Source organism: Lactuca serriola, chromosome 2 (assembly GCF_051521515.1).
Source record: "Lactuca serriola cultivar US96UC23 chromosome 2, Lser_US96UC23_V15, whole genome shotgun sequence".
NCBI classification, from domain to species: Eukaryota; Viridiplantae; Streptophyta; class Magnoliopsida; order Asterales; family Asteraceae; genus Lactuca; species Lactuca serriola.
Window position 1 is genome coordinate 148,033,461 of NC_136409.1, and position 26,173 is coordinate 148,059,633.

At 34.4% G+C, this 26,173-nt stretch overlaps 3 protein-coding genes across 4 annotated transcripts in view; 1 reads left to right on the forward strand and 2 right to left on the reverse strand.

Moving 5' to 3' along the window:
- Positions 1 to 26,173, forward strand: part of LOC145086955 (wall-associated receptor kinase-like 1) — a 261,585-nt gene that overhangs the window by 159,313 nt on the left and 76,099 nt on the right. The gene's annotated exons all lie outside the window — the stretch shown is intronic.
- LOC145086957 (wall-associated receptor kinase-like 1) lies at positions 2,611 to 8,150 on the reverse strand. Its single transcript, XM_079024833.1, has 2 exons — positions 6,584 to 8,150; positions 2,611 to 4,035 (listed from the first exon to the last, which is right to left on the reverse strand). The coding sequence occupies exons 1-2, from the start codon at positions 8,010 to 8,012 to the stop codon at positions 2,873 to 2,875; spliced, it is 2,592 nt and encodes an 863-aa protein (XP_078880959.1). The 5' UTR covers positions 8,013 to 8,150; the 3' UTR covers positions 2,611 to 2,872.
- LOC145086956 (wall-associated receptor kinase-like 8) lies at positions 22,502 to 25,741 on the reverse strand. Its single transcript, XM_079024832.1, has 2 exons — positions 24,169 to 25,741; positions 22,502 to 23,765 (listed from the first exon to the last, which is right to left on the reverse strand). The coding sequence occupies exons 1-2, from the start codon at positions 25,679 to 25,681 to the stop codon at positions 22,603 to 22,605; spliced, it is 2,676 nt and encodes an 891-aa protein (XP_078880958.1). The 5' UTR covers positions 25,682 to 25,741; the 3' UTR covers positions 22,502 to 22,602.

Here is a 26,173-nt window from a genome sequence, read left to right on the forward strand (position 1 = left end):
AAAAAATTTAGTTAGTTAAATACCAATTAGAACTAAACTTAAAATATTGTCAAAGTTACCATTAAATGAACCACTGTGGCATTCCTTAAAGCGGGGGAAACATTATCCCAACTAGATACGTTCGAAGGGATGTTCATCCATATATACTTCCCAATCTCACGGGTAAACCAATTACCATGGTTCCCAGCAGGGGAATATGTCGGCTCCCTTATCGAAATCCAAATCTACAGGCTTTCCCTTGTTTGCCCGTATTATCTTTGATAGTTGAATGTGTTTTGATAGACCTCTTCTTTTTTTAGGGAGCTCAGCTGAAAAATATAATTAAAAATATTAGTCACGATAGCTTATAATAAATGGATAAAAATATCTAACAAATATATCATAATAAGACTTACCATCCTGTTCGTGTTGACCACGACCAAAGCCTACGAGAGGTGGTGGATCCCCAGCTCCATCACCTCCACGTCTTAAGCCCATAACATCCGCCATCACGTAGAAGAGTATCGCCCAAGTAAACCCTATATATAGCCTGCAAAATTACAATATGAATAGAATTTACACATATTACATATAAAAAAATAATACAGTTTCTATTATAACATTGTAGTTTCCAAATTGCATACAAATACATACACAATATAACATCATACTTTTTTTTTCCATAAAATATGATAAAACATACATAATCACTCAAAAATCATCAATTTACAGCCAAACAAGAGGCTTGGTCGACACTCAAAATCACAATATGAATAAAAGTTACAACATTATAGTTTCCAAATGGCATACAAATACACAAACTATATATGTAATTTTCTATACATACAAATACACATATAAATAATAATACTTTCCATTATCGCATCCTACTTTGTTTTTTGTTTTTTTTTTCTTCATTTTTTTCATTATAGCATTCTAGTTTCCAAATTGCATACAATACATACACATATTACATATGCATACAAATTGTAAAAAATTAACATATTAAAAAAAACTTATACATACATTTCAATTACAAATGGTAAAAATTAAAATAATAAAATACACTTACACATACATTTTAATCACAAATGGTAAAAATTAACATATTAAAAACACTTATACCTACATTTCAATCACAAATGGTAAAAATTAACATATTAAAATACACTTATACATACATTTCAATCATAAATGGTAAACAAATATACATATATAAACATATTGACTTATACATACAAATTCATATACACATATGGCAAATGAACACACGTACATAAAATGAACACACGTACATAAACATATATAATTTTTTCTGTTTTCACCATATATACATGCATTTATACATACATTATACATACTTACAAAAACATATACAAATACACATGTACATACACATAATATAAATACAAAAGTACATAAGTTATAAAGGAACCTGGTTGTGTAATCTAGTGGAGAAGGGTGGTGATGACGTATTGACACAGCTTTCCGACAATCAAGTTTTTTCCGGCAAAATTCCGGCAGAAAACGAAAAAAACCCACTAGAGATTGAAAAAATCTACAAGGGCTGCAACAATACCACTCTTAAATCAGTAGGAGAAGAAAATTAAAACAAAAAAACGATGGAGAAGGAGGCAAAAACCACCTGTCGTCGCCGGATTTACTTCCTCGTCGACGATAGAATGATTCGTCGTCACCAGTGATACGAGTCTTCGACGAAATTGACAGAATGGAGGCTGGGTCAGCGGTGTTGGTGGTCTTGTGGTAGGAATGATGGCTGCCGCGATTGATCGTCGAACGAAATTGAGTCGGCTGGGTTTCACAGACACGATACATAGAAAGGAATGGAAAGGAAGCTGGAAGGGGGGTTATCTATAAAGGGCTTTAGCGGCGACGTGTATTAGCGGCGATGCTGAGGAATTAGTGGCGACGAGGAGGCCTTAGCGGCAACCACCTGGAGGGAAAAGTCAGCGCCTTTTCTTGCTCCGTTTAAACCCTACGATTGAAACCAAATCAAACGGATGAGGCTCGTTTGACGCGGATCGCTAAATGGGGGCATTAGCGGTGACGCCTAGCACCATAACCCCATTTCTTGTAATCGAGAAAACTATATATTGATGTTTGAATTCTTAATGCTAACTTTTTGACTTGGTTATCATACTTTTGCACCAAACTATTATTATAAGGTAAGTTGGATTGGAAAGAATGGTTTCCATCATACGAAGAATACATTTGATTTTGTATTTTTCATACGTATGAACATACATAATATATTAACCTTGACGACTAGTTTCTGAATAGAAATGTTGATGGTAGTTTTTGTTGATGAAAGTTACCAATATATGGAATCTGTAATATAACATTCAACATTTTTTTGGTGCATTTGCATTTCAGCATTTTCATCTTCATTTTCAACCCAAGAAATCGTGTACACTTCCAGTTGTATTTCATTTACTTAGTTGACAAATATGAAGGTCCCTACTTATTATAATTTTATCAAAACAGTTGTTTTGAGAATTTTAAGAAAATTTAAAAAATTGTAAATTGTTTTCAAATAAATCTATTAATATATTAATTAATCATTCTAGATGTTGATGATAAAACTCAAATGCTATATATACAAAACACACATTGTATTTATTAACAGTACAACAGATTGACTTTCATATACAAAGTAGACTTTATAACATTTAAATTTTAAGATAGACGAAAGGAAGAAAAAGAGACATAATTTGTACCATACTCTTGACTGTCATAGACAACTTATTTATCAACACACAATTATAAAAGCATAAACTAAGACGTGATTATAAAAACTTAAAATCTAGGCAAACCTCCTGGCTGTCTCTGCACCCCTACCTCCTTTATCACTGAGCGATCATTTTACCAGTATTCATTGACTAGGATTGTGATAAAATGTTATTGATGTTGATGTTGACTCACCATATATAAGTGCTACTTCCTCATAATGCTTCACATGTCCAAAATTAGGTTCATCTATAGAGGGAACATGTGATAATCTGATTCCTTCTAACTCAGAAGCAACTTCTTTCATTGTTGGCCTATTTCTTCCATTAAAATTCAAGCATTGCATTGCCAAGTTAGCTACGGCCAACAACTCAGACCTAGAACCCTCTTTAACAACACTTGCATCAAAAATAGACATCGCCCGGCCTTCTTCCATGGCTAACATGAAGTGTAAAGCTAAACTTCTGTTTTCACCAAATCTAGTTAAAGAAATTGGTTTTTCCCTTGTCAAAAGTTCTAACAAAACAACTCCAAAACTATATACATCACTTTTTTCGGTGAACTGGCTCGACTGGAAATACTCTGGATCCAAGTAACCAAATGTCCCTTTGACTAAGGTAGTCAAGTGTGTTTGATCTATTGACACTAACCTCGAAGTTCCAAAATCCGAAACTTTGGCTCTATACTTTTCATCCAAAAGTATGTTAGTAGTTTTGATATCCCTATGGTATATTGGAATAGAGGTTGCTGAATGTAAGTACGAAAGTGCCCCTGCAATCTCTGTAGCGATTTGTAATCTCATGTTCAAAGAGATCAAAAACTCACCGGTTTCATCATGAATAAGGTCATATAATGTACCATTTGATATGAACTCTGAGACAAGTAATGGCACCTCGGTCTCTAGGCAACATCCCAGTAGTTTGACGACATTTCTATGACTTACTTGAGAAAGAATGACCACCTCATTGATGAACTGTTCTAGTTGGCTTTCATCAACCACCTTTGATTTTTTGATTGCAACGATTCGTCCATCAGCTAGCATGCCTTTATATACTGTACCTTGACCTCCTCGACCAAGAATTCTATTTTCATTAAAATTGTCAGTGGCTTTATCTAACTCGTTGGAGGTGAAAAGAATGGTTTTATCAACTAAACTAATATCGGTTGTTTGTTGTTGTCTAAGAAGAATACCACCATTGCGTTTAAAAAACCTTTGTTTCCTTCTCTTGGCTTTAGTTTTCTTGATTATTTTGTACAATGCATAGCCCATCACTATTAGCAACAGCAGCCCTATGCTTATACTAACACCTGGAAAAAAAAGGAAAATATAATATAAAAACAAAACATAAGAAAATTAAAACGTTCAGCAATATTGTACAGTGCATAATTCATCATTATTAATAGCAATATATTACAATCACTTCAACATATATTTTATTGTAGTATTACTTACCCTCATTTAATAACATTTCCATTTTATCATCTAAATGATATCCTCTATTTATAACATTATTGTTTTTACTGGTTAATTTAAGAATGAACTATACGAATGGTGTACGTTGTTTGGAGTAATTTGCGTGTTTAATATCTAAATTTTTTTTAACTCTCACGGTATAACATTTTAATTTTGTTACGTGTTTGGTCAGAAGTAAAAGGCTATTCTACTCTCAACAAGTTTTTTTAAATTAATTTATTTATTGTTCATTATTAAAACTTATTTAAATTAAAATGCGCCTAACAACCCCACTCACTTAGCCATCTAATTACCTCACTCTTCCCTACTTATCTTTACGTGCATTTCTCTTCATCCTCTGTGTTTTGGAATGAAGAAACTCAAAAAACCATAAATCACCTCCATAAACCACCGGTCGAAATCTATTCCTGCGAACCACTGTAGTTTACTCTTAATTTACTTTATTTAATATGCAAATTAAAACAATAATAATTGTATTTTTTTTATTTGTGTGTGTGTATATATATATATATATATATATATATATATATATATATATATATATATATATGTTAGACCGTATAATTTTGTGAAATCGTGATACATAATCGTAGCCATTCATTTTGTAGATTAAAAAAAACATTTTGAAAATACTAACTAATTGAAAATTTTTGAATTTTTTTTAAATATTATTTTCGTTATTTATATTTTCCAAAAATAAATAAAATAAATAAATAAAAAATAAAAAAATTACTGTTTTTTTATATTGTATTAGAATATTAAAATATTTTACATATCTGATAAATCTAGTAGACTACTAGAATATTCTAATAATCTAAAAATCGTATTATAATATTTACAGTGTAATATTTTATTAGAATATTTAATGTATTTTTTCAAAAAAAAAACCGTAATTTTTTTTTTAAAATTTTTTTTAGGTAAATAAAATGACGAAAATAATAATTAAAAAAAGAATTTTCGAATTTTCCTTTTATTTTTTATTTTAAAATTATTTTTAGATGATGTTTCACAGTTTTACAAAATTAGCATGGTTTCAAATGAACCTGAAACTATATATATATATATATATATATATATATATATATATATATATATATATATATATATATATATATATATATATATATATATATATATATTGCAAAACATAAGGAAAAATCTAAAAACTCACTTTTTGGCTAAGCTTAGTTAATGGTAGTTTTTGCATATTATTGATTCCAAATCGGTTTAAGTTAAAAATAATGTTTTGATAAGAATAGCTTATTCAGATGTCATACATACACGTAATACATACATGTTATAAGTCAAAATCAATAAGTTAGTAATCCTAAATTTATCAGCTTATAGGTTATAAGTTATAAGTTGTAAAATATTAATAATTTTTTTTAAACTTTGCCAAACACACTCATAAGAGGATTGTCAAGAGAATCTTTCAAATAAATGGGGTAAATGTTTAGTTATAAAAAAATGTTATATACTAAGGGAAGTTTCTAAAGATAATTTTTTTTATTGATTTGATATATTAGATAATTTATAATATTAGTTAGTTATGGATGTTGTCAAGATATTGAATGATCTTCGTATTGTTTAGAATTTGATGTTCATGTCATGACGAGTGTTTTGACAAATATTTTTAATAATATTTTTATTTGTATAAAGTATTTTCTTTGTTATTATTTTATATATCCATTTGAATAAATGTAATTAGTAAAAATCATAATATTTAATATTCTAATATAATTATGAATAAATTATTAAAATCATAATAGCGTTTTGGACAAAATTATGAGTTTAGACTAGTTTCTAATTTTTATTTTACATTCGGATCTATGTTTTTTCTGTTACAACGTCCGTCGTATGTAGAAAGACTACCCTTTCTTTACTAGGACTTTTTCTTTTAAGTATTTTATATAGCTACTTTTAATATTAATATAAACATTTCGGTAAAACACCTAACCCTGTCACCTTCTTCTTCATCATCACATGAAACAACACCTTCGCTGCCGCCACACACCGACTAGCCACCACCATTTATCCATCCCTTACTTCACCATATGCACCCCTACTGAGATTATAATTTGTTGGCACAAGCACCGCCCCCATTGAATTTTTTCAAATATACAAAAATGATAAAAACTTATAAGATATGTAATTATAAAAAAACGATCATAAGATTATATAATATTTGTGTAATTAGTATTTTATATTAGACGTTAAAATGAACTACATAATTAATTACTAAACATCATCAAAATTAAAAATTAGTTAAACAATAGATGAAATGTTGTAAACTAAACGAGGTTAATTATAAAACATTAAAACAAATGGTTAATGTTTTAAGGAAAAAAAACTAAAAATAGAACAAGATCAAGAATACCTTACCTAGAATAACACCCAGTGATATTTTGTTGTCATAAAGACACGTCACATCCGAGTCCAAGCCCTCGTTAATGTAACAATACCCCCCTCTAGCTTCGCAATCTATGCATTTTTTGTCTTCTTTTGTGTTTCCACCTTCGTCCATGTAGCCCCATTCCAGTGATACTGGAACAAAACTCTGGTCCTCCACAGTAGATTGACTGGAAAATCTTCCTTTCATATATGAATTCTTATCCACCAAGAAGGCAGACCTACTGCAGCTTACATTTCCAGCATGTCCTACCAATTCAGTTAGATTCAAGGTAAACGATTTGAGATCATAAGTCATTGTAGTTTCACAACAACCGATGCCAAAACAGTTGTTTCTTTCACTAACACTCTCATTGCCACAACTAGTTGAACAACCACCGCTAATATCCCCATTCTCATTAATGATGACGCCACTGCCACACCCTTCAACAACGAATAAGTTACCATATTTGGAAAAATAGAACGGACTTTTGTTTAAGTCAAGACTACTATTCTGGATTGGATTCTCGCAATCCGAAATCATAGGGACATTAACAGTGAACCTTTCAGATTTTATATCCAACAACTCCATATTGTTGAGGGCGGATAAATATGGCGTCGAGGAGTTACAATCAATAGTGAACCATTCATTCCCTGAACAGCTTCTTCCAATCCCGAAAGGATATCGAATCGAGACATTCCCACACATATTGTTGCATCCTACTGAAGTATCATTTCCTTTCAAAGAAAGCGACACAGGAACAAAAAGGTGATCTTGGACAATAGATAAGCGACCGAAATTATTGTCTTGATATTGATCATACGCCAAGAAGACAGATCCGCACGAGGTTCTATCTCTATCCAGCCTTTCCAAGCCTGTTCGATTCAAGGTAAACGACCGGAGATCTTGAGGAATTGTAATTTTGCAACAACCCACACCGAAGCAATTCTTTATGTTACTTACAGTGTCCTTGCGACAAGTTGTTGAACAACCAGTAACAATACTACCGTTCTCCATGATGATGTCAGCATGGCCACATCCCTGAACGATCAACATGTTATTGTTTCCCGAATAACGGAAAGGACTTGTGCTTAGGTCAAGACTAAGACTGCTATTCTGGAGTGGGTTCTTGCAATCAGAAATCATGGGGACATTAACAATGAAATTTAAGGATCCAAACCCCTGCAACACCTCCACGTTGTTGAGTGCAGGAAGATAAGCCCTCTGTGAGTTACATTCAATGTTGAACCATTCGTTCAGAGAACAGTTTATTCCGATCCCGAATGGGAAACGAATACTGGCCTGGCCACAGCTACGCTCGCATCTTGGTTGGATGTAATTATGTGCTTTTGTGAATGTTGTTAACGAAATCAGGATAAGTAAATGCAAAACTTGAAACTGCTTCATTTTATTACCAAACATTCAAGTCGGAAAATGGTAGGAGGGATATTAATAATCAAAACTCAGTGAATTTCTGATTGTGTGTTCAGTTGTGCTGCCAGGTTCGCTATTTAAGACAAATTTAATTCATGGTTTACCTAAACTCAACAGGTTCCAACTTCCAACTTTCCCCTTTTTTCCACAAATAAAACAAATCGGTTAGAATAAGAACAACATATTTAATATTTTTCTATTGGTTTAATATTAATAGAAAAATTGCAACTGTAACGAATTTCCAATCTCCAAATCGTAGTTAAACCATTATTTTACAAACGACTTGTTATAAAGTCTACGCTTGTAATTTCGCAACAACTACTTCGATGGTAAGTTTGGTTATTATATTATTTAACTGTGGAGGGAAAGAACCCAGTCCTTTCAGAACAACTTTTGTCAAAAAAATAATCAGTAAAGTAAGATTTTTGTTAGAAAGGATTTCTTGTTCGATGCTAAATAATATAATGAAAATTAACGACATAAAATTATAACTATCTATCCTCCACCCTGTGTAATTTTTTGGAGCACTTAAGAGAAAATATTAGCTTCCTGTAAAAAAAATTATATTAAATAACAAAGATTATTTTTTGTTGAAGTAGACTACCTACTCAATAAGTATTTTAAGTTGATAAAAAATGTAATTATATTTTAAGTTAAAAATGCTAATTAATACTATGATGATGAAGGTGAAATTTTGTTACTCAAATTTTGTCTTCTTCGATGCTAAATAATATAAAGGAAATTAACAACATAAAATTATAACTATCTATCCTCCATCCCGTGTAATTTTTTGGAGCACTGAAGAGAAAATATTAGCTTCCTGTAAAAAAAAATTATATTAAATAACAAATTATTTTTTGTTGAAGAAGACTACGTACTCAGTAAGTATTTTAAGTTGATAAAAAATGTAATTATATGTTAAGTTAAAAATGCTAAATACTATGATGATGAAGGTGAAATTTTGTTACTCAAATTTTGTGTTTGATAATATTTGGTTCACGTGTAAGATGGCACAGAAAGCTCGAGTGTCATGTTTAAATGGTGTGGAATTCCAATTAGACAGATTTCATCAATTTCCGATTTTTTAAAATTTGCGGCTGCTTGGGTCTCTGCACTTGGAAAAAGATCGATTCTCAAGGTGATTTCCTTTTCTCCACTTTGGTACACTTGGTTAGCAAGAAATGATAAAAGTATTCAAGATGGAATTCCAATTAGACAGATTTCATCAATTTCCGATTTTTTAAAATTTGCGGCTGCTTGGGTCTCTGCACTTGGAAAAAGATCGATTCTCAAGGTGATTTCCTTTTCTCCACTTTGGTACACTTGGTTAGCAAGAAATGATAAAAGTATTCAAGAAAGGTAATACTACCCGGGTTGACAATTCGTAATACTACCCGCGACACGATACAAAATAAATAGGTTTAGGTTTAGTTTTTCAACCTGCCAACCCGTTTATTAAACGGGTCATATATGAGTTTCTCAAAAAATTAACGGGTTGACCCGCCAACCCCTTTATATTCTTAATAAAAAATTTATTTTATTTTTAAATGTATTTATGTATCAATTAATAATATTTAATAAGTATTTTATAATATATACCATTGATTTATAGACCATTGACTTTTTTGACATTTTGACTCGTGGTGGATGTCCTAAGGTCATAAGTCGTAACCTATAAGACTAAGTTTGTAACATGTTTCTATAAATGTTTTTAATTTTCATTTTGATGTTTAAGATTTAATGTTATTCAGATATGTTTGCATCAACCATCAAGAATTTATTCATGTTTAATTGTCAATTTTATTTATGAAATCTGACCCACGAACCCGTCAATATATGAACCCGTATAAATAAATGGGTTGGCGGGTCATATATGGGTTTATGTTCCAAACCCGCCACACAGTGACCAGCCAACCCGTGACCTGTATATTTAAATGAGTCGTGTTTGGGTTGTATATTTTGACCCGCCAACCCGAACACGACACGACTGTCAGGCCTACAAGAAACTATGCACATCTCCTTCCAAGATTGTTGATAATGTTATCTTACAACATATGATTTGGTACAAATATAGAAGTTCACAATGTTGTGGTAGTTGGGCTGATTGGAGTGTTTCCTCTTTTAATCATCTTATTTTGTAAATTGTTATTGTACTTTTGCCCTTCCATTATGCTACTTGTTAATCATCCCTTTATGTCCATATATTTGTTGTTTCAAAAAAAAATTGGTATAATCATGTAACACCCAGAATCCAGGAGGTTAAGTTAGGAAAGGAAAAACCATAAGTCGATGAGTCAACTCGTCGAGTTTAATGAAGAACTCGACGAGTCGGAGCGAGTTTCATGTCATGGGTTAAGTGGCCGACTCGGCGAGTCTGGTCTCGGTTGGGAAACCCTAAATTCAGGACTTGGTGCCCTATTTAAGGATCTCACTCTTATTCAAACAGCCTCATTATCAGCCTCCATTACCCAGACCATAAACCTCGAAACCCTAGTGCCTCCCATGAGTTTGTAAGCCATTTTGAGAGATCTTGGGTTTTCTTGAAACTTAGAAGAAGAAGAAGAAGAAAAAGGAGATTGAAGGTTCAAGGAGAAGGTGATCCATGGATTTCGTTCCATTCTCATCACTTTGTTGTAATCAAGCTTCTAAGTGGGTTTGGGTCGTGAACTCCCTTAGGGCCGAAAACTCATGCCTTAAGTATGAGTTTACTCTCCATTTCCTTCATTTTCAACTTCCACTCTCAAGTTTACTCCCCATTCTCTCTCAACTATCATCCCGTTCTTCATCCGATCTCCCCAAAATGTAGGTGTTTCTCGACTTGATTTGTTGTTATAAGATAACATCTAGTGTTTATACATCATTTCATCCATTCATTCTTGATTTTCACTTAGATCTTCAAAACACCAAGAACACACACTAGTGTTCTTGCACCTTAAACACCCAATCGAGCTTCTATCTTGTAAGTACACTTGCCCTAGCTTCGTGTGTGCTTAATATGAACTTGATAACACTTGAAAATCATAAGAACAAAGGAGTTCACGACCAAGGATGTTCTTGGGCCGTGAACCCTTTTTAGGGTGGCAAAATGGACCCTAACTCCTTCCAAAGCCTTGGATGCCAACCTTGGTCCTTCCTAGATGTGTGTAAGACCTTAAACAACAATCAGAACAAGTCCCCTTGGGAGTTTATGCCACACCGCCAAACCAGAACGACGGAAACGTTCGGCGGCGGATGACTTCATGTAGTACCGTAACAATTGAATATATAGTAAAGAAAGCAATATAACCATCATATATATAATTGAAAGTTTACATTGTTGAAAGGTACATGTTCAAAACCAATTACAATATGATGTCAAAATATGAATTTAAACTGGCGCCGCAGCGTCCCTTCTTCAAAAGTTGTTTGTTACCTGTAATTACTGAATCCCTGGGATATACAAGTAATTTTGAAAGAGTAGATCAGCATTTAAGCTGGTGAGTTTCATAAGTATATAATGACAATGTTTGTATGAACTAAAATGAAATGGTTTGTTTTTGTTTGGTTGTTCCTAGAAAATCCCATATTTTCTACTAGTATAAATGTAGCCTTCTATCAAGACCAATGTTTGTTTCTAGAAAATTTATGTTTTTCCGTATGTGGGTGGCAGTTTAGAAGTTCCAAAACTGTAACAAAAAAATGTGTTTCATGCCTAGAGTAGCTAATTTATGTACGTATAAAGTTGCCAAGACATCTGAAAACCCCATAAATCAATGTGTTTTTAATACTCCATGTGAGTTTTACAACTATGCTATTGAGTAGGACAACCTATACGCAACGTTCTTCAGGCATTGGAATGTTCTAACGTTTGTCACCCCAAATAGTGTATTGTAGCTAACAATCAGGGTGCGGGGTTGTCAATCCCGTATAGATCCATACACAAACACCATGCTCCCCTTCCAAGGGATTCTGGTATATAATATAGGACTTGAAATGTGTACTCGAACGTACGTGAAGTTTAATGTCTCACAAAACTTAGTATAAAGTAGATTTACATATGAAAATGTTCGTTTGTTCTTGTATATGAAAGTATCTCCTTGAGATAGTGTTTCTAGTATGTAAAAGTTCATGATGTTCTCGTAAAACTATACCTATTATAGTTTTCCAAAAGTGTGTTTCGTTTGTATAGTAAATCCTAGTGAAATTGCTCCCTTGTTATGAAAAGTATATCTTTTGTGGTGTCAAAGATGGACACATATATATAAAGTATAAACAAAGTGTTTGATTTGTATATATATAACAACATATTTCATTTCAGAAGACAATATGTTATCGTGATATATTTTGCATACGAAAGTTTCCATATAGTAGTTATAAATCACATATGATTCACTTGATAAAAAGAGTATAATGAAACTTTATATAACACATAATAATAACCGAGTGTTTTTCTAGCATTTCCCCCCTTTAAAAGCATATAAAAGCATTTATAAAACATTTAAAAGTGTAGATTATAGGGGTATGAACTCACTTGAAAGATCAAAGAAGGCGAGATAAAAACCGAGGAGAACTTTGACTCGAGAAAGCGGATTTTCTCGGGATTCTCGGGAATCTCAGGAGCACAAACGACCTTCGGGGCTTCAGTGTGGGGACTGGGGCTTCGGGATATTACGTGCACGGAAAACGAGGCAAAAACGCAAGAAAGATGAGAGGAAATGAGCATTTTCCCCTAAACCCTCACATCCCTTTTATAGGGACTGGGAACCGCCTCGGTACGTTGGGCGTATGCGGTTACGCTGGGCGTACGCGTGCGTCATGCGTGACCGGATCCTCGACTGCCTCGGAGCTCGGACGGGACGGGGCATAGCCTTGCATAGGGGGCGACGTGGACGATCTGAGGCCTAGTCCTCGAGTACGCTAGGTGTACGAGTGTACGCTGGGCGTAACTTGGATTGGCCCGGGTGACTCCTCCTTCGGATAATACCGAATTTTGATTTAAAAATTTATATTTTTATTATTTAATAAACTTCAAAAATTCATATCGTCTTCATACGAACTCCATTTTCAACGCTCTTTATATCCACTCATAGGTGAGACTACGCTCTACAACTTTCGTTTAGACTTCGTCGGCAAATTTTGAAAATATTTTTATTATTTATTTTTAAAAGGTCAGGGTAAGAAAATTCATTAGAAATCCATAACTTCTTTATCCGACGTCTGTTTTTTCCAGACTTTTTACCGTTGAAAAACCATTGTCAAGACCTTCGATTCTCATTCAGGTCATTCCGGCCAAAAGTCACTCAATCTCTGTTTCGAGTTTTTAGCTGTCTATCGTTATGTCAAACTTGGAAAAATCATAACTTTCTCATACGAAGCCAGATTTGGACGTTCTTTTTATATACGCTCACGGGTTAATGATATCTAACATGGTAGGTAACCAAATAGAGGCTTTTGCACATTATATTTTCAAAGTTAATTTCATTATATCAAAAGTGGTTACAATACTTGACTTTTTAGGTCATTACATAGATTCGAAATATCGGGTTGTCACAGTTTATGACCGTAATCACATAAGGATATGGTCCTTAGGCCGTGAACTCTACAAGGTAGTGTTAGTATTCCCCTAATGCTTTCCTAATGCTTGGACTTGATCATCGGATGCTCAATCATGACTTGTAAGACCTCAAAACACATTTTGGCACTTAGTACCATGAGTTTACGGCCATAAACTCATGGGGAAATGGTCATGGGCCATAAACTCCATAAGGAGTGGTCCTTTGGCCATAAACCCAAATGACATGCCATACAACCCGTAGATGCAACCTATTGGTACCATTAACACTTGAATCAAAGTGTTTCCATATCCTAAGGTGTCTTAACTTGATTAATTACTTATAAATTGACTAATTAGTTATATATGTTTATTATATGATAACTAGGCTCATTGTGTGTGTACAAGTCTCCACTTGTCACCTAGCACCTTGTCCAACATTCCGTACAAACCACTCACTACAGGTGAGTTCATACCCCTTAATTAACCTTTGAAATGTTCTTAAATGTTTTTAAATGCTTTTATTGGGAGGGGGGGGGGAATAAAAGTTGAAACATGTTAGTTATTAGATCAATCACATGTGATTAATAACTAGCATACTAATGAATTTTCCATACCTTAAACTGTTTTACCAAACAAATAACTTTAAACTGCTTATCAAACTATTTTACATGTTAAACTCTTTATCAAATACACTTTTGTATACTAAACCTTTCTTTTACAATTTTCAAACTTATATATTGTTAAAACCATGTCTACTTCATGTATAGTTATATAAATAAGGCTTGAAGGACTTAGAACTGATAACCCACTTTACTTCCTATCCTTGTTTGGTTATGGACTTAAAGTACCCGGTTGTTTGTCCGAGTGTCGTTGAATCCTTAGTTATAAATTATGTATATAGGTATAGATATAAAGACTTTTATCTCAGTTCAGTACATTCAGTCATACAAAAAAGTCTACTAATAAACTATAATAGGTATAGTTTAGGGTTATACTACTTAGTACTTCTAGTCCAATTAATCATACAAGAGTCAGTTCATTCATGAGTCATTACTTACTACTATGAGAACTTATACAACTACACTATGATGAGAACATATACAACTATACTATAATGAGAACTTATACAACTATACTAGGATGTGAACATATACAACGATACTATGATGAGAAACAATACATTCATTATACAAGTACATACATTACATATACAATTATACGATAACATAAATGCGATCCACTGTATCGGAGCATGCCTTCATTGTCATGGCCCGAGTTGTAGCCAGAATCTCCTGGAGGGGGAGCGTGAGTTTGCGTATAGATCTATACTGGATTGACTATCCTACACCTTACTACTAGCTACAGTGGGACCGGCAGGTCTTCGGGTGCCAAATGTCATACCTTTTGAGGACTTACATTGTCGTTTTTTATAGTCGATAGTATGGTACAATTAATCACATAATACCTTGATATAAATTCGGTTTAAGGTAGTTAGTACAACAGTAGTTCCTATAATACAACACTATAGTACTACATTAATTTACCCTTTACATTTATTTGGTGATTACTTCACTTAAACATTAATGTACAAACTATATTTTGGTAATGATAGTTACACTTGGGAAAATTACTCACTTTTACAAGAAAAAAACATACAAAACAGTCGTGCCTTGGTAGAAGGCTACTTTTAGTATAAAATATAGGATTTTCTAGGAGTTACAAACTTTTACAAACACTTACAAACATATTCATACTTTTACTATAACGTTTACAAATTCCTACTCCAAACACTGTTTCAAACATTTTGATACAAACATAGACACTAAATACTTATGAACTCACCAGCTTTAATGCTGATAAACACTTTCAAAATAACTTGTATTCTTAGGTCATCAGTAGACAGGTACCGATGCCAGCTTTTGAGAAGATGGAGCGCATACAAGACTCATCTTATATTTTGATTCATGTTTTGGTGTCCAGATCCAGTCAAGGCTCCAAGTTAAACCTCCTGAATTTGTGTAGACAAGTGTGAATGGATAGTCATTGTCAATGATTTGATCCTTCAACCAGAATATTCTTTCCGATTTAGGGCGTCAGCTACTACGTTGCCTTTACCTGGATGATAACGAATTTCGCATTCGTAGTCATTGAGTAGCTCGACCCACCGTCGTTGTGTCATGTTGAGCTCCTTTTGATCCAATATGTGTTGTAAACTCTTGTGGTCTGTAAAAATGGTGCTTTTCGTGTCATACAGGTAATGTATCCAGATTTTCAGGGCAAACGCAACTGCCCCTAGCTCAAGATCATGTATGGTGTAGTTCACTTCGTGTATCTTTAGCTATCTCAAGGCATAGGCGATGACCTTACCCCGTTGCATCAGAACACAACCGAGCCCTTGGTTGGATGCATCGCAGTATACAACGAAGTCTTCCATCCCCTCGGGAAGGGATAGTATCGGTGCGGTGCATAAGGCTCGTTTCAGCGTTTGAAACACTTTTTCTCGTTTCTCTTCCTAGTCAAAGGCCGCTCCTTTCTAGGTCAGGGTAGTAAGAGGGTTCGCAATCCGGGAGAAGTTGTGTATGAACCTGCGGTAGTAACCAACGAGGCCTAGAAATTGATGAATTTCTGTGGGCGTCTTCGGTGCTGACCAGTTCTCAATGGCTCTAATTTTGGATGGGTCCACATGGATTCCCTCTTCGTTAACCACGTGTCCTAAGAATTTGACTCTTTGGATCCAAAATTCACATTTAGAGAACTTCGCATAAAGCTTCTCCATTTGTAAAGTTTCTAGAATTTGTCGCAGGTGATCGCTATGCTCTTCCTTACTTCAAGAGTAGATCAGGATGTAATCAATGAAGACGATGACGAATTGATCCAAGTAAAGACGACATACTCTATTCATCAAGTCCATGAATACTGCAGGCGCATTGGTCAATCCGAATGGCATCACCACGAACGCGTAGTGTCCGTAACGATTTCGGAAAGCTGTCTTTGGAACATCCTCCTCTAGCACTCGTAACTGGTGATATCCGGATCTTAGATCAATTTTGGAAAAGTAACTCGCCCTCTGCAGTTAAACCTTGACCGGATCTGGACACCGAAACATGAATCAAAATATAAGATGAGTCTTGTTTGCGCTCCATCATCTCAAAAGCTGGCATCGGTACATGTCTACTGATGACCTGAGAATACAAGTTATTTTGAAAGTGTTTATCAGCATTAAAGCTGGTGAGTTCATAAGTATTTAGTGTCTATGTTTGTATCAAAATGTTTGAAACAGTGTTTGAAGTACAAATTTGTAAACGTTATAGTAAAAGTATGAATATGTTTGTAAGTGTTTGTAAAAGTTTGTATCTCCTAGAAAATCCTATATTTTCTACTAAAAGTAGCCTTCTACCAAGGCACGACTGTTTTGTATGTTTTTTTCTTGTAAAAGTGAGTAACTTTCCCAAGTGTAACTATCATTACCAAAATATAGTTTGTACATTAATGTTTAAGTGAAGTAATCACCAAATAAATGTAAAGGGTAAATTAATGTAGTACTGTAGTGTTGTATTATAGGAACTACTGTTGTACTAACTACCTTAAACCGGATTTATATCAAGGTATTATGTGATTAATTGTACCATACTATCAACTATGAAAAACGACAATGTAAGTCTTCAAAAGGTATGAAATTTGGCACCCGAAGACCTGCCGGTCCCACTGTAGCTAGCAGTAAGGTGTAGGATAGTCAATCCAGTATAGATCTATACGCAAACTCACGCTACATAGAACATAGATATGAAAGGCTATTCCTTAATCAAAAGAAATGCAACTTCCACCACAATGGTCCCTGCCGGGAAATGCAGTGTGCCAACTGCAACAAAAAAGGACACACTGTCCGTTTCCACAAATCTCCGGCAAGTCTGATCACCCAAGTTCCCGGTGCTAGCGTGGGCCAGGCTTGCTATGGATGTAGCGAGGTGGGCCACTATAAAAGGGACTGCCCCAAAGCAAGAAATGCTGGTGGAGCAGGAAGGGTTCTGGCTATAGGCCAAGGGGAAGCAATTGTTGACCCTATGGTGGTGACTCGTACGTTTCTCCTTGAAAACTCTTACGCATGCGTACTGTTTGATAGTGGAACGGAGAGAAGCTTTGTAAATCATAAATTTGCTCACCTACTTAAACAAAAACCACACACACTTAAAGAACCATTCACTATAGAAATGGCTAATGGGAAAACGGAGAGCACTAATAGCATATACACAGGATGTACCTGTTTGACTAGTGTCTAAGTCCATAACTATTTTGGTATGCACTTGACTCGATGGTGCATGGTCCTTTTGGGTTGCCTTCACTAAAGCAACTTTATTGGAGAAATAAATAAAGAGAGAGAGGTTATTATGATTTATTAATATGTTATAAGAATAATATATTAAAGGAGAAATCATATTTGTTTAATTAATGTTGGTCAATAATTAATTAGGAATTAATTTTGTGATCAAGTGTAATTAATTAAACTAGAGGGGCTGATTTGTAATTATGTGATAGTTACAAAATAAGGTAAGGATTATCTTAAATATAGGGTGAACGAATTTAAGGAGATAATGCCTTAGAATTCGACTAGGATAAGGGTTTCTAAGACTTATCTTATGGTTACTTGGTGGGCAAGCAACTAGATAAGGATAAGGACTAAAACCCTAATCTTTACACCTATATAAACCCCCTAAGGCTCATGAACTCGTCTAAGCCTTCCCAAGAAGTCCTAAGGACGAATTCCTACCTCTCTCCTCTCTCTTTATACGTTCTCCATTTGCTCTTGGTGTTTGTAAGCCATTAGAGGAGTGACACTTGTGACTCTAAGCATTCCAAAGTTAATTCAAGGAAGAATTGGGATTGTTATTGCTACATAACAATCAAGGTATGATCTTAAACCTAATTACATATTAATATGATTACTTGAATGCTAGGATTAGGGTTTATAGTCTTGGATTCAAAGCATGTACAATAGAGAAACCTAGATCCAAGCATTAGGGTTTGTATGAGCACATAGGATGTCTTATGACCAAAACCCATCAGTGGTATTAGAGCCTAGATTGGTTTCTATTGTATTGATGCCTTGTATGTTGAAAAAAATCGTTTTTTTGTGGTTCTGCATGATGGACTCGGCGAGTCCCACTGTGGACTCGGCGAGTCCATGGGGGTACTCGGCGAGTTCGAGCGTCAGATGGAGCTATTTTCGGGATTTCTTGTTGTTTATCTTTGAAATACTTGCCTTTATCATATTAGATCAATATAAATCCGATTTTATGATATATATGAGTATATTCTTGATCTAACTGAAGGTATTTATCAATTAATAAGATAATTGTTTCCTTATAAGATAATTGATTAATTATTTTGAGTAAATTGATAAATTGTTTTGCAAGAAATCATTAAACAAATCAAATTGTATCCAGAAAATCCGATATTTTCTTTAAAATCTGTGTAATGTAGTCTTATAACCGAAGACTAAAATGTATAAGTAACCTCTCTTAGTAATAGAAAATGGTATGTGTTTAAATCGAAATAAAACGCGCTTGAATTAAATAAAGTTCCCGTAGATTCTTATGTTTGTTAATACTTTATGTATATGTAGTCCTAAATCCCAGAACTGAGAAATAACAAGTATTGGTCATACGTAAAGGTATAAATGTGGTTTCAAATGATGTGTAATCATAATTACCAAAACCGAAAGTGTACAGTATTATCTGTACTTATTGAGATAAAATGTGATTTTAAATCGTCATAAAACCCATTTAGGTTTTATGAAAATCCCGTAAACTTTATGGATCGTTATATCCCTATGTGGGTCACTATAATCATAATATGACTGAATGAACCTGCCACGATGTTTCTCAGGCGTCGCGAAACTGAAATGACATTTGTCACTTGTAGACCTGCAGGTCCCACTGTAGCTAGCAGCAAGGTGTGGGGTGTCAAACCCAATATAGATCTATATACAAGTATCACGTTCTCCCTCCAGGAGACTCTGATTATAACTACCAGGAATTATATCCCGCACTCGGACGTACGGGAATAGAATGCCTCACAATTTAGGTTAACAAGTTTACGTGTAATGTGTGTGAATGTAAATCTTTTCTGTATGGATATACCCTTTTTGTACGCATGTGTTAAGTGATGTATCATAAACTATACCTATTATAGTTTATCTAAAATGTTTATAATATGTAAGAACTCTTTTATGAAAATGCATTATTGTTATGAATCCATTAAACTATACTTTTTATAGTTTAATATACGTGTTCTAAAATGAATGAATAATTTTATCATGAATGACTTAGTTTCAGTTTATGATGATAAACTAAAAAGGAAACACATTCAATAATTAGAACTTATGATTATACACTTTGCTCAACATAATACAAAGTGTTATGATATTTATATGCTGTTAGCTAACGTTAACTATTCTGCACTGTTTTGGAAAAATCATAGAAAAATCATACGAAGTCGAAAACTAGATCCGTAAATTCTGAGAGTTCCCAAAATGTGTCTAGTTTACTCATAATTTTTATCATGATTTTTGGAAGCCTTTAACTTGTATTAAAATGCTCATATTCACAGACTGGTCCGGATTTGTGTTTGAAAAGATAGGCTGTTTTGTAAAAATCACCATAAATTGTAGAAAAATCGTGTGGAGATGTTCAAGTAGTCATTTTAAAGCTAAGAAGTGGAAATACTTGCACCTAAAACAATTTTAAAAACTAAAATGTTTAAGTTGTCCAAAACAGTCCGTGAATGGAGTTGAACTTTTCTGATGAATGCTGTTAGAAAAGCATAGTTATGTTCTTGGTGTTTTAACTTGTATTCCCCCCCCCCCCCCCTTAAAAACTTGAGAAAACATTAAAATGTAGGGGTATGAACTCACCTTGAGTGATTTCAGTAGATAAGTGTTGAAGAAGAGAAGTGTTCAACCCAAGAACACTTGAAGATTCGAAGATCAAATGCGGAGGAAAAACCCAAGATCAGCCCTTGAATCTAGAATTCTAGAGAGAGAGGAAGTGAGTGAGAAAAGAGTTTGATCTTTTTGGTGAAAGGAGGGAAAATGAGGGAAGTGAGGAGAGAGGATGAATGTCCAGCTCTCAAAAACATGAGAAAGAGTGAAAATTGAGTGGAAAGGACATTGATGTGACCTAAGTAAGGTGGGGAGGTGTGGCTGGTCATAGAGTGGGTGTGGGAGTGGTTGCTTGTGTCATAAGGTAAAGCAAAGTCAACACTCCACCTCTTTGTACTTTACCCACTTGCTTTTATTATTTAAATAAAGATTTTTATGAAAAATATGATTAAATTGTGAATATATAGGGTTTATTATGTTAAAATATGATTTTGGGTGAAAATCTCGCGTTAAAATAATTAAAAACGGGCTTAAAATGTTAAAAATATCAAAAATGGGCTAAAAGTGACAAAATTCCGAAATCTGGCCGAGGTTCGGTCTTCTGATGCTAGAACCGAGAGGAGAGAGGGGTAGAACTGAGAGGGGCAAGGAACCGAGAGGAGGGGGCAGAGACCGAGAGGCGAGGCCGAGAAGGAGGAGCAGAGACCGCAAGGCTTCTCTCCTTACTTTCGGTCCGAGAGGCTTCTCTCCTCAGCTGCTAAGACTCGGTTGCTTAGGCTTTCGGTCCTAGGAGGAATTTCGGTTCCTAAGAGGACTTTCGGCCCTAAGAGGGGTTTCGGGTCCTAAAGCCTATTTTACTCGTTTTCACTCCGTTTTGAGCCGTTTTTGACCCGGTTAAGGGTTGGAATGACCCGAATGATTCCAAAAAGTTACGGAAACTTTTGAGAGAGATTTGAGAGAGATTCCACATACTTGGAGAGATTTAACATTCTTGGAGAGATTTCTCATACAAAGAGATATTTGAGAGAGATAGAGTGACAACGATTGAGAGAGGTTTCATTTGTGACCTTTTTGAGTGTCCGGCTTCGCAGTGCGAGGTCCGTAAACCCTGTTAAGCCTTGTTTAAGGGTCTTACACACTCCCGAGGAGTATGCAACATTGTTTTATCGGTTTGGCTCGCCACGTACCACAGTTTTAGGTTAAGGAGATCTAGACGTACACACTTTTCGATTTATTATCTCTCATTAGAATAGCGAGTTGTTTAGAATTTACATAACGTAAACTCTAGTACGCAAGGGTTTTTGTGGAGTTGACCGGTTTGATTTGTTGACTTCAGTTGACTTTGACTTAACCGGAAATTGACGGTACTCACACCAAGAGTCTTTTGTAACCCTAATTCTTACACTTAAGCTTATGACCCAACAATTGATTTGGATTATAACTTAATGGACTTTTACATAAGCTTAGTCAAACACAAACCAATCATGGATCATTAGCCCAAACCATATGTTTTACTGATTTACATAATCAGTCCCTGTATATTTAATCAGTCTCTTTTGATTACTAAATTAAGTCCATATTAATTCTTGGTCAATAGTAATTAAATAATATGATTTCTCAATTAATATATTATTCTTATAATATATTAATAAGTCACAAATTAACCTCTTTCTCAAATATCCATTTTGTCAAATTGTTCTGGTGAAAGCAACCCGAAATGGACCATGCTATTATAGGGTCAAGTACATATCAATTATAGTTATGGGTTTAGACACCTAATCCAACAAAAACCCATGTAGCTCATAAGTCTTTTCAAATTGTGTGTTATTTTTAAATGTGCTATGTACTCGTGTATTAAAGTAAACCTTAGAGAGATGTTGATAGAAAATGCTTATATAAGGCTTAGCGAAGTCTTCAGGTGGTTTAATTATTTCTCTTTTACTACGATTGTTGATATTATTTCTGTAATACCAAATAATAACAAACTCTAATAAAGAAACGAAAGGTTTTTTTTAAACCATACTTTATTGTGATCGATTTTCATAGTAATGGTACAACCATGGTAAATTTTGAAAAGATAAAAGTATTGTTGTTACATTATTTATCAAAAGGAAATTATAACAACAAAAACTAAGACTTAATTACAAAACTTATGATTTACCAAATATTCATTGACAATGGTTATGATCAAATGTTATTGATGTTGATGTTGACTCGCCATATGTAAGTTCTACCTCCTCATAATTCTTCATATGTCTAAAAGTAGGTTCGATTGTGGAAGGTACATGTGACAATATGATGCCTTCTAACTCGGTGGCAACTTCTTTCATTGTTGGCCTATTTCTACCATTGAAATTCAAACATCGCATTGCCAAGTTAGCTACGGCCATCAGATCAATCCTAGAACCCTCCTTAACAACCATTTCATCAAAAATAGACATCACTCGACCTTCTTCCATGGCTAACATAAAGTGTTTAGCTAAATTTCTATTTTCACCAAATCTAGTTAAGGAAATTGGCTTTTCCCTTGTTAAGAGTTCTAACAAAACAACTCCAAAACTATATACATCACTCTTTTCAGTGAACTGGCTCGATTGGAAGTACTCTGGATCCAAGTAACCAATTGTCCCTTTGACTAAGGTAGTCAAGTGAGTTTGATCAACTGATACAAACCTTGAAGTTCCAAAGTCAGAAACTTTGGCTCTATATTTTTCATCTAAAAGTATGTTAGTTGTTTTTATGTCCCTATGGTATATGGGAAAAGAGGTTGCTGAATGTAAGTAAGAAAGTGCTCTTGCAACCTCTATAGCGATTTGTAACCTCATATTTAAAGATATTAAGAACTCACCGATTTCATCATGAATAAGGTCATGCAATGTACCATTTGATATGAACTCTGAGACAAGCAATGGAACTTCGGTCTCTAAACAACATCCCAATAGTTTGACCACATTTCTATGGCTTACTTGCGAAAGAATGACGACCTCATTGATGAACTGTTCTAGTTGGTTTTCGTCAACCACCATTGATTTCTTGATTGCTACAATCCGTCCATCAGATAACATGCCTTTATACACTGTACCTTGAGCTCCTCGACCAAGAATTCTATTCTCATTGAAATTGTCAGTGGCCTTATTCAACTCGTTAGAGGTGAAAAGAATGGTTTTATCAACTAAACGAATATCTGTTGCTTGTTGTTGTTTAAGAAGTATACCACCATTACGTTTAAAAAATCTTTTTTTCCTTCTCTTGGCTTTAGTTTTCTTGATTACTTTGTATAATGCATAGCTAACCAGTATTATCAATAGTAGCCCAATGCTTATGCTAACACCTGAAAAAGGAAATGATAATACAAAAACTTAACATAGGAAAATTAAAACATTCAACAATATTGTACAATGCATAACTCATCATTGCTAGTAATATCAATCACCTCAACAATCTCTCATAGTCTTACTTTCTAACTTCGCATCTTAGTAACATTTCATTTTATCATCCTAATGATATTGTATATTTAAATTAAGAAACATTATTATTTTGTAATAATTAATCTAATTGGTTAAATATGCATATTTAGATTATCATTATTACATTGTATTTTATTTTTGTAGCTACATAATTTGATAATATAACGCCAATACGAAATATGACGTTTGCTTCAAAGACAAATTTTTATTAGAGTATGTTTAACATTTAATTTTTCTTGAAAAAAGAGAACATGAGAAATAGCTTACCTAGAATGATACTCAGTGAAATTTTGCTCTGATAACGACAACTCATATTCGAGCCCAAGCCACCTTCATGGTAACAAAACCCACCTTTAGCTTCACACGCTCTGCATTTTTGTTCATCTGGGTCAACTTCGTAAACGTAGCGCCATGAAAGTGCTAGTGGAACAAAAATCTGGTCATCCAAAGTAGATTCACCGGAAAATCTTCCTTCCATGTATGAATTCTTATCCACCAAGAAAGCAGACCCACAGCTTCCATTTCCAGCATGTCTTTTCAAGCCTCTTAGATTCAACGTAAACGACGTGAGAGTATGAGGAATAGTAGTTTGGCAACAACCAACGCCAAAGCACTTGTTTCTATCAATAACAGTGCCATTCCCACAAGTCGTTGAACAACCAGAGACAATACTCCCGTTCTCCATAATAGCAGCATTGCCACACCCCTCAACGACGAATAAGTTATCGAATCTGGATAAATGGAATGGACTTGAGTTTAGGTCAATACTACTATTCTGGAGTGGATTCTCACAATCCGAAACTTTCATGGGAATCTTAACAATGACAATTAATCTTTCCATGTTTACACTCGACACCTCCACGTTGTTGAATGAAGAAAGATAAGGTTTGGAGGAGTTGCAATGAACATTGAACCATTCGTTCCCCGAACACCTCCTTCCAATCCCTAATGGGTATGGAATCGAGACATCTCCACACGTCTGGTTGCACCCTATTGGAGTACGATTTCCATTCCACCATGAAAGTGAAACCGGAACAAAAGTATGCTCACCAACCATAGATTGGCTTGTATATATTCCGGTGATGAAAAACTTACGCGCTAAGAAAGCTGACCCACAGGAGGTTCCATCTCCATCTTGCCTTTCCAAGCCAGTTCGGTTTAAGGTAAACGACTCGAGATCTTGAGCAATTGTTGTTTGGCAACAACCAACGCCAAAGCAGTTGTTTAAGTTACTAACAGTGTCGGTGGTTGTTCTACAAGTCGTTGAACAACCACCGACAATAGTTCCATTCTTGGTGATGATGTCAGCATTCCCACACCCCTCAACAACGAATAAGTTATCGCTTCTGGAATAGCGGAAGGGACTTCGTCTTAGGTCAAGGCTGCTATTCTGGACTGGATTCTTGCAATCGGGAATTGTGGAGACATTAACAACGACTGTTTGTCGATTTGATGTTACCTCCAACACCTCCACGTTGTTGAGTGCAGGTAGATATGGTGTCGAGGAGTTGCAATCAATCTTGAACCATTCGTTAAGAGCACAATTTCTTCCAATTCCGAATGGGAAATCAATGGTGACACTGCCACAAACATTGTTGCATTTCGTCTGGATGTGATTCTGCGCTTTTGTGAATGTTGTTAACGAAATAAGGATAATTAGTAAATGCAAAACTTGAAACTGCTTCATTTTGATAGGAAGCATCAAGGCAGAAAATATAAGGAAGGGATACAAATATACAATAATCAAGAACAATTGAATTTGTGTGCTGAAATGTGCCATCTCGGTTTGATTATTTAATGGAGAAATTTAATTAATGGTTTGACCTTGACTTAACGGGTTGCAATTTTCTCTCTTTTTTCCACGAAAACAAATTGCCAGCTAGAATAAGAATCAAGAACGACGCATATAATAATTTTCTACTCATTTAATATTATAGAAAAATTGCCAATAATAAAGAATTCCTGACTTTCAAATCATAGTTAAACTATTATTTTATCGACGACTTGCCATAAAAGGTACCCTAATTTTGCTATTTCTTTGATAAATTAGTTTCTTATATTATTGAACTTTGGAAGGAAAGATCCCAGTTCATTTATAAAAATTGTCAAAAATATCATCGGTAAAGTAATGTTTTTTTAGAAAAGGACATTTTGTTCGATGCTAAAATAATAGAGTTGTAACTTTCACCCTTTTCCCACGAAAAAAAAAGACACTAAAATTTTTCTAAGAAAAAATAAATTGATTCCTATTTTTTATTGTATACTCATTCTT

What these genes read in the sequence shown, in the direction of transcription:
- LOC145086957 (XM_079024833.1), bottom strand. Translation starts at nt 8,012, where the DNA reads ATGTTTGGTAATAAAATGAAGCAGTTTCAAGTTTTGCATTTACTTATC. An exon ending in ATCACTGGGTGTTATTCTAG is followed by an intron (nt 4,036 to 6,583) that starts GTAAGGTATTCT and finishes TTTTTTTTCCAG; the next exon opens with GTGTTAGTATAAGCATAGGG.
- LOC145086956 (XM_079024832.1), bottom strand. Translation starts at nt 25,681, where the DNA reads ATGGCACATTTCAGCACACAAATTCAATTGTTCTTGATTATTGTATAT. An exon ending in TTCACTGAGTATCATTCTAG is followed by an intron (nt 23,766 to 24,168) that starts GTAAGCTATTTC and finishes TTCCTTTTTCAG; the next exon opens with GTGTTAGCATAAGCATTGGG.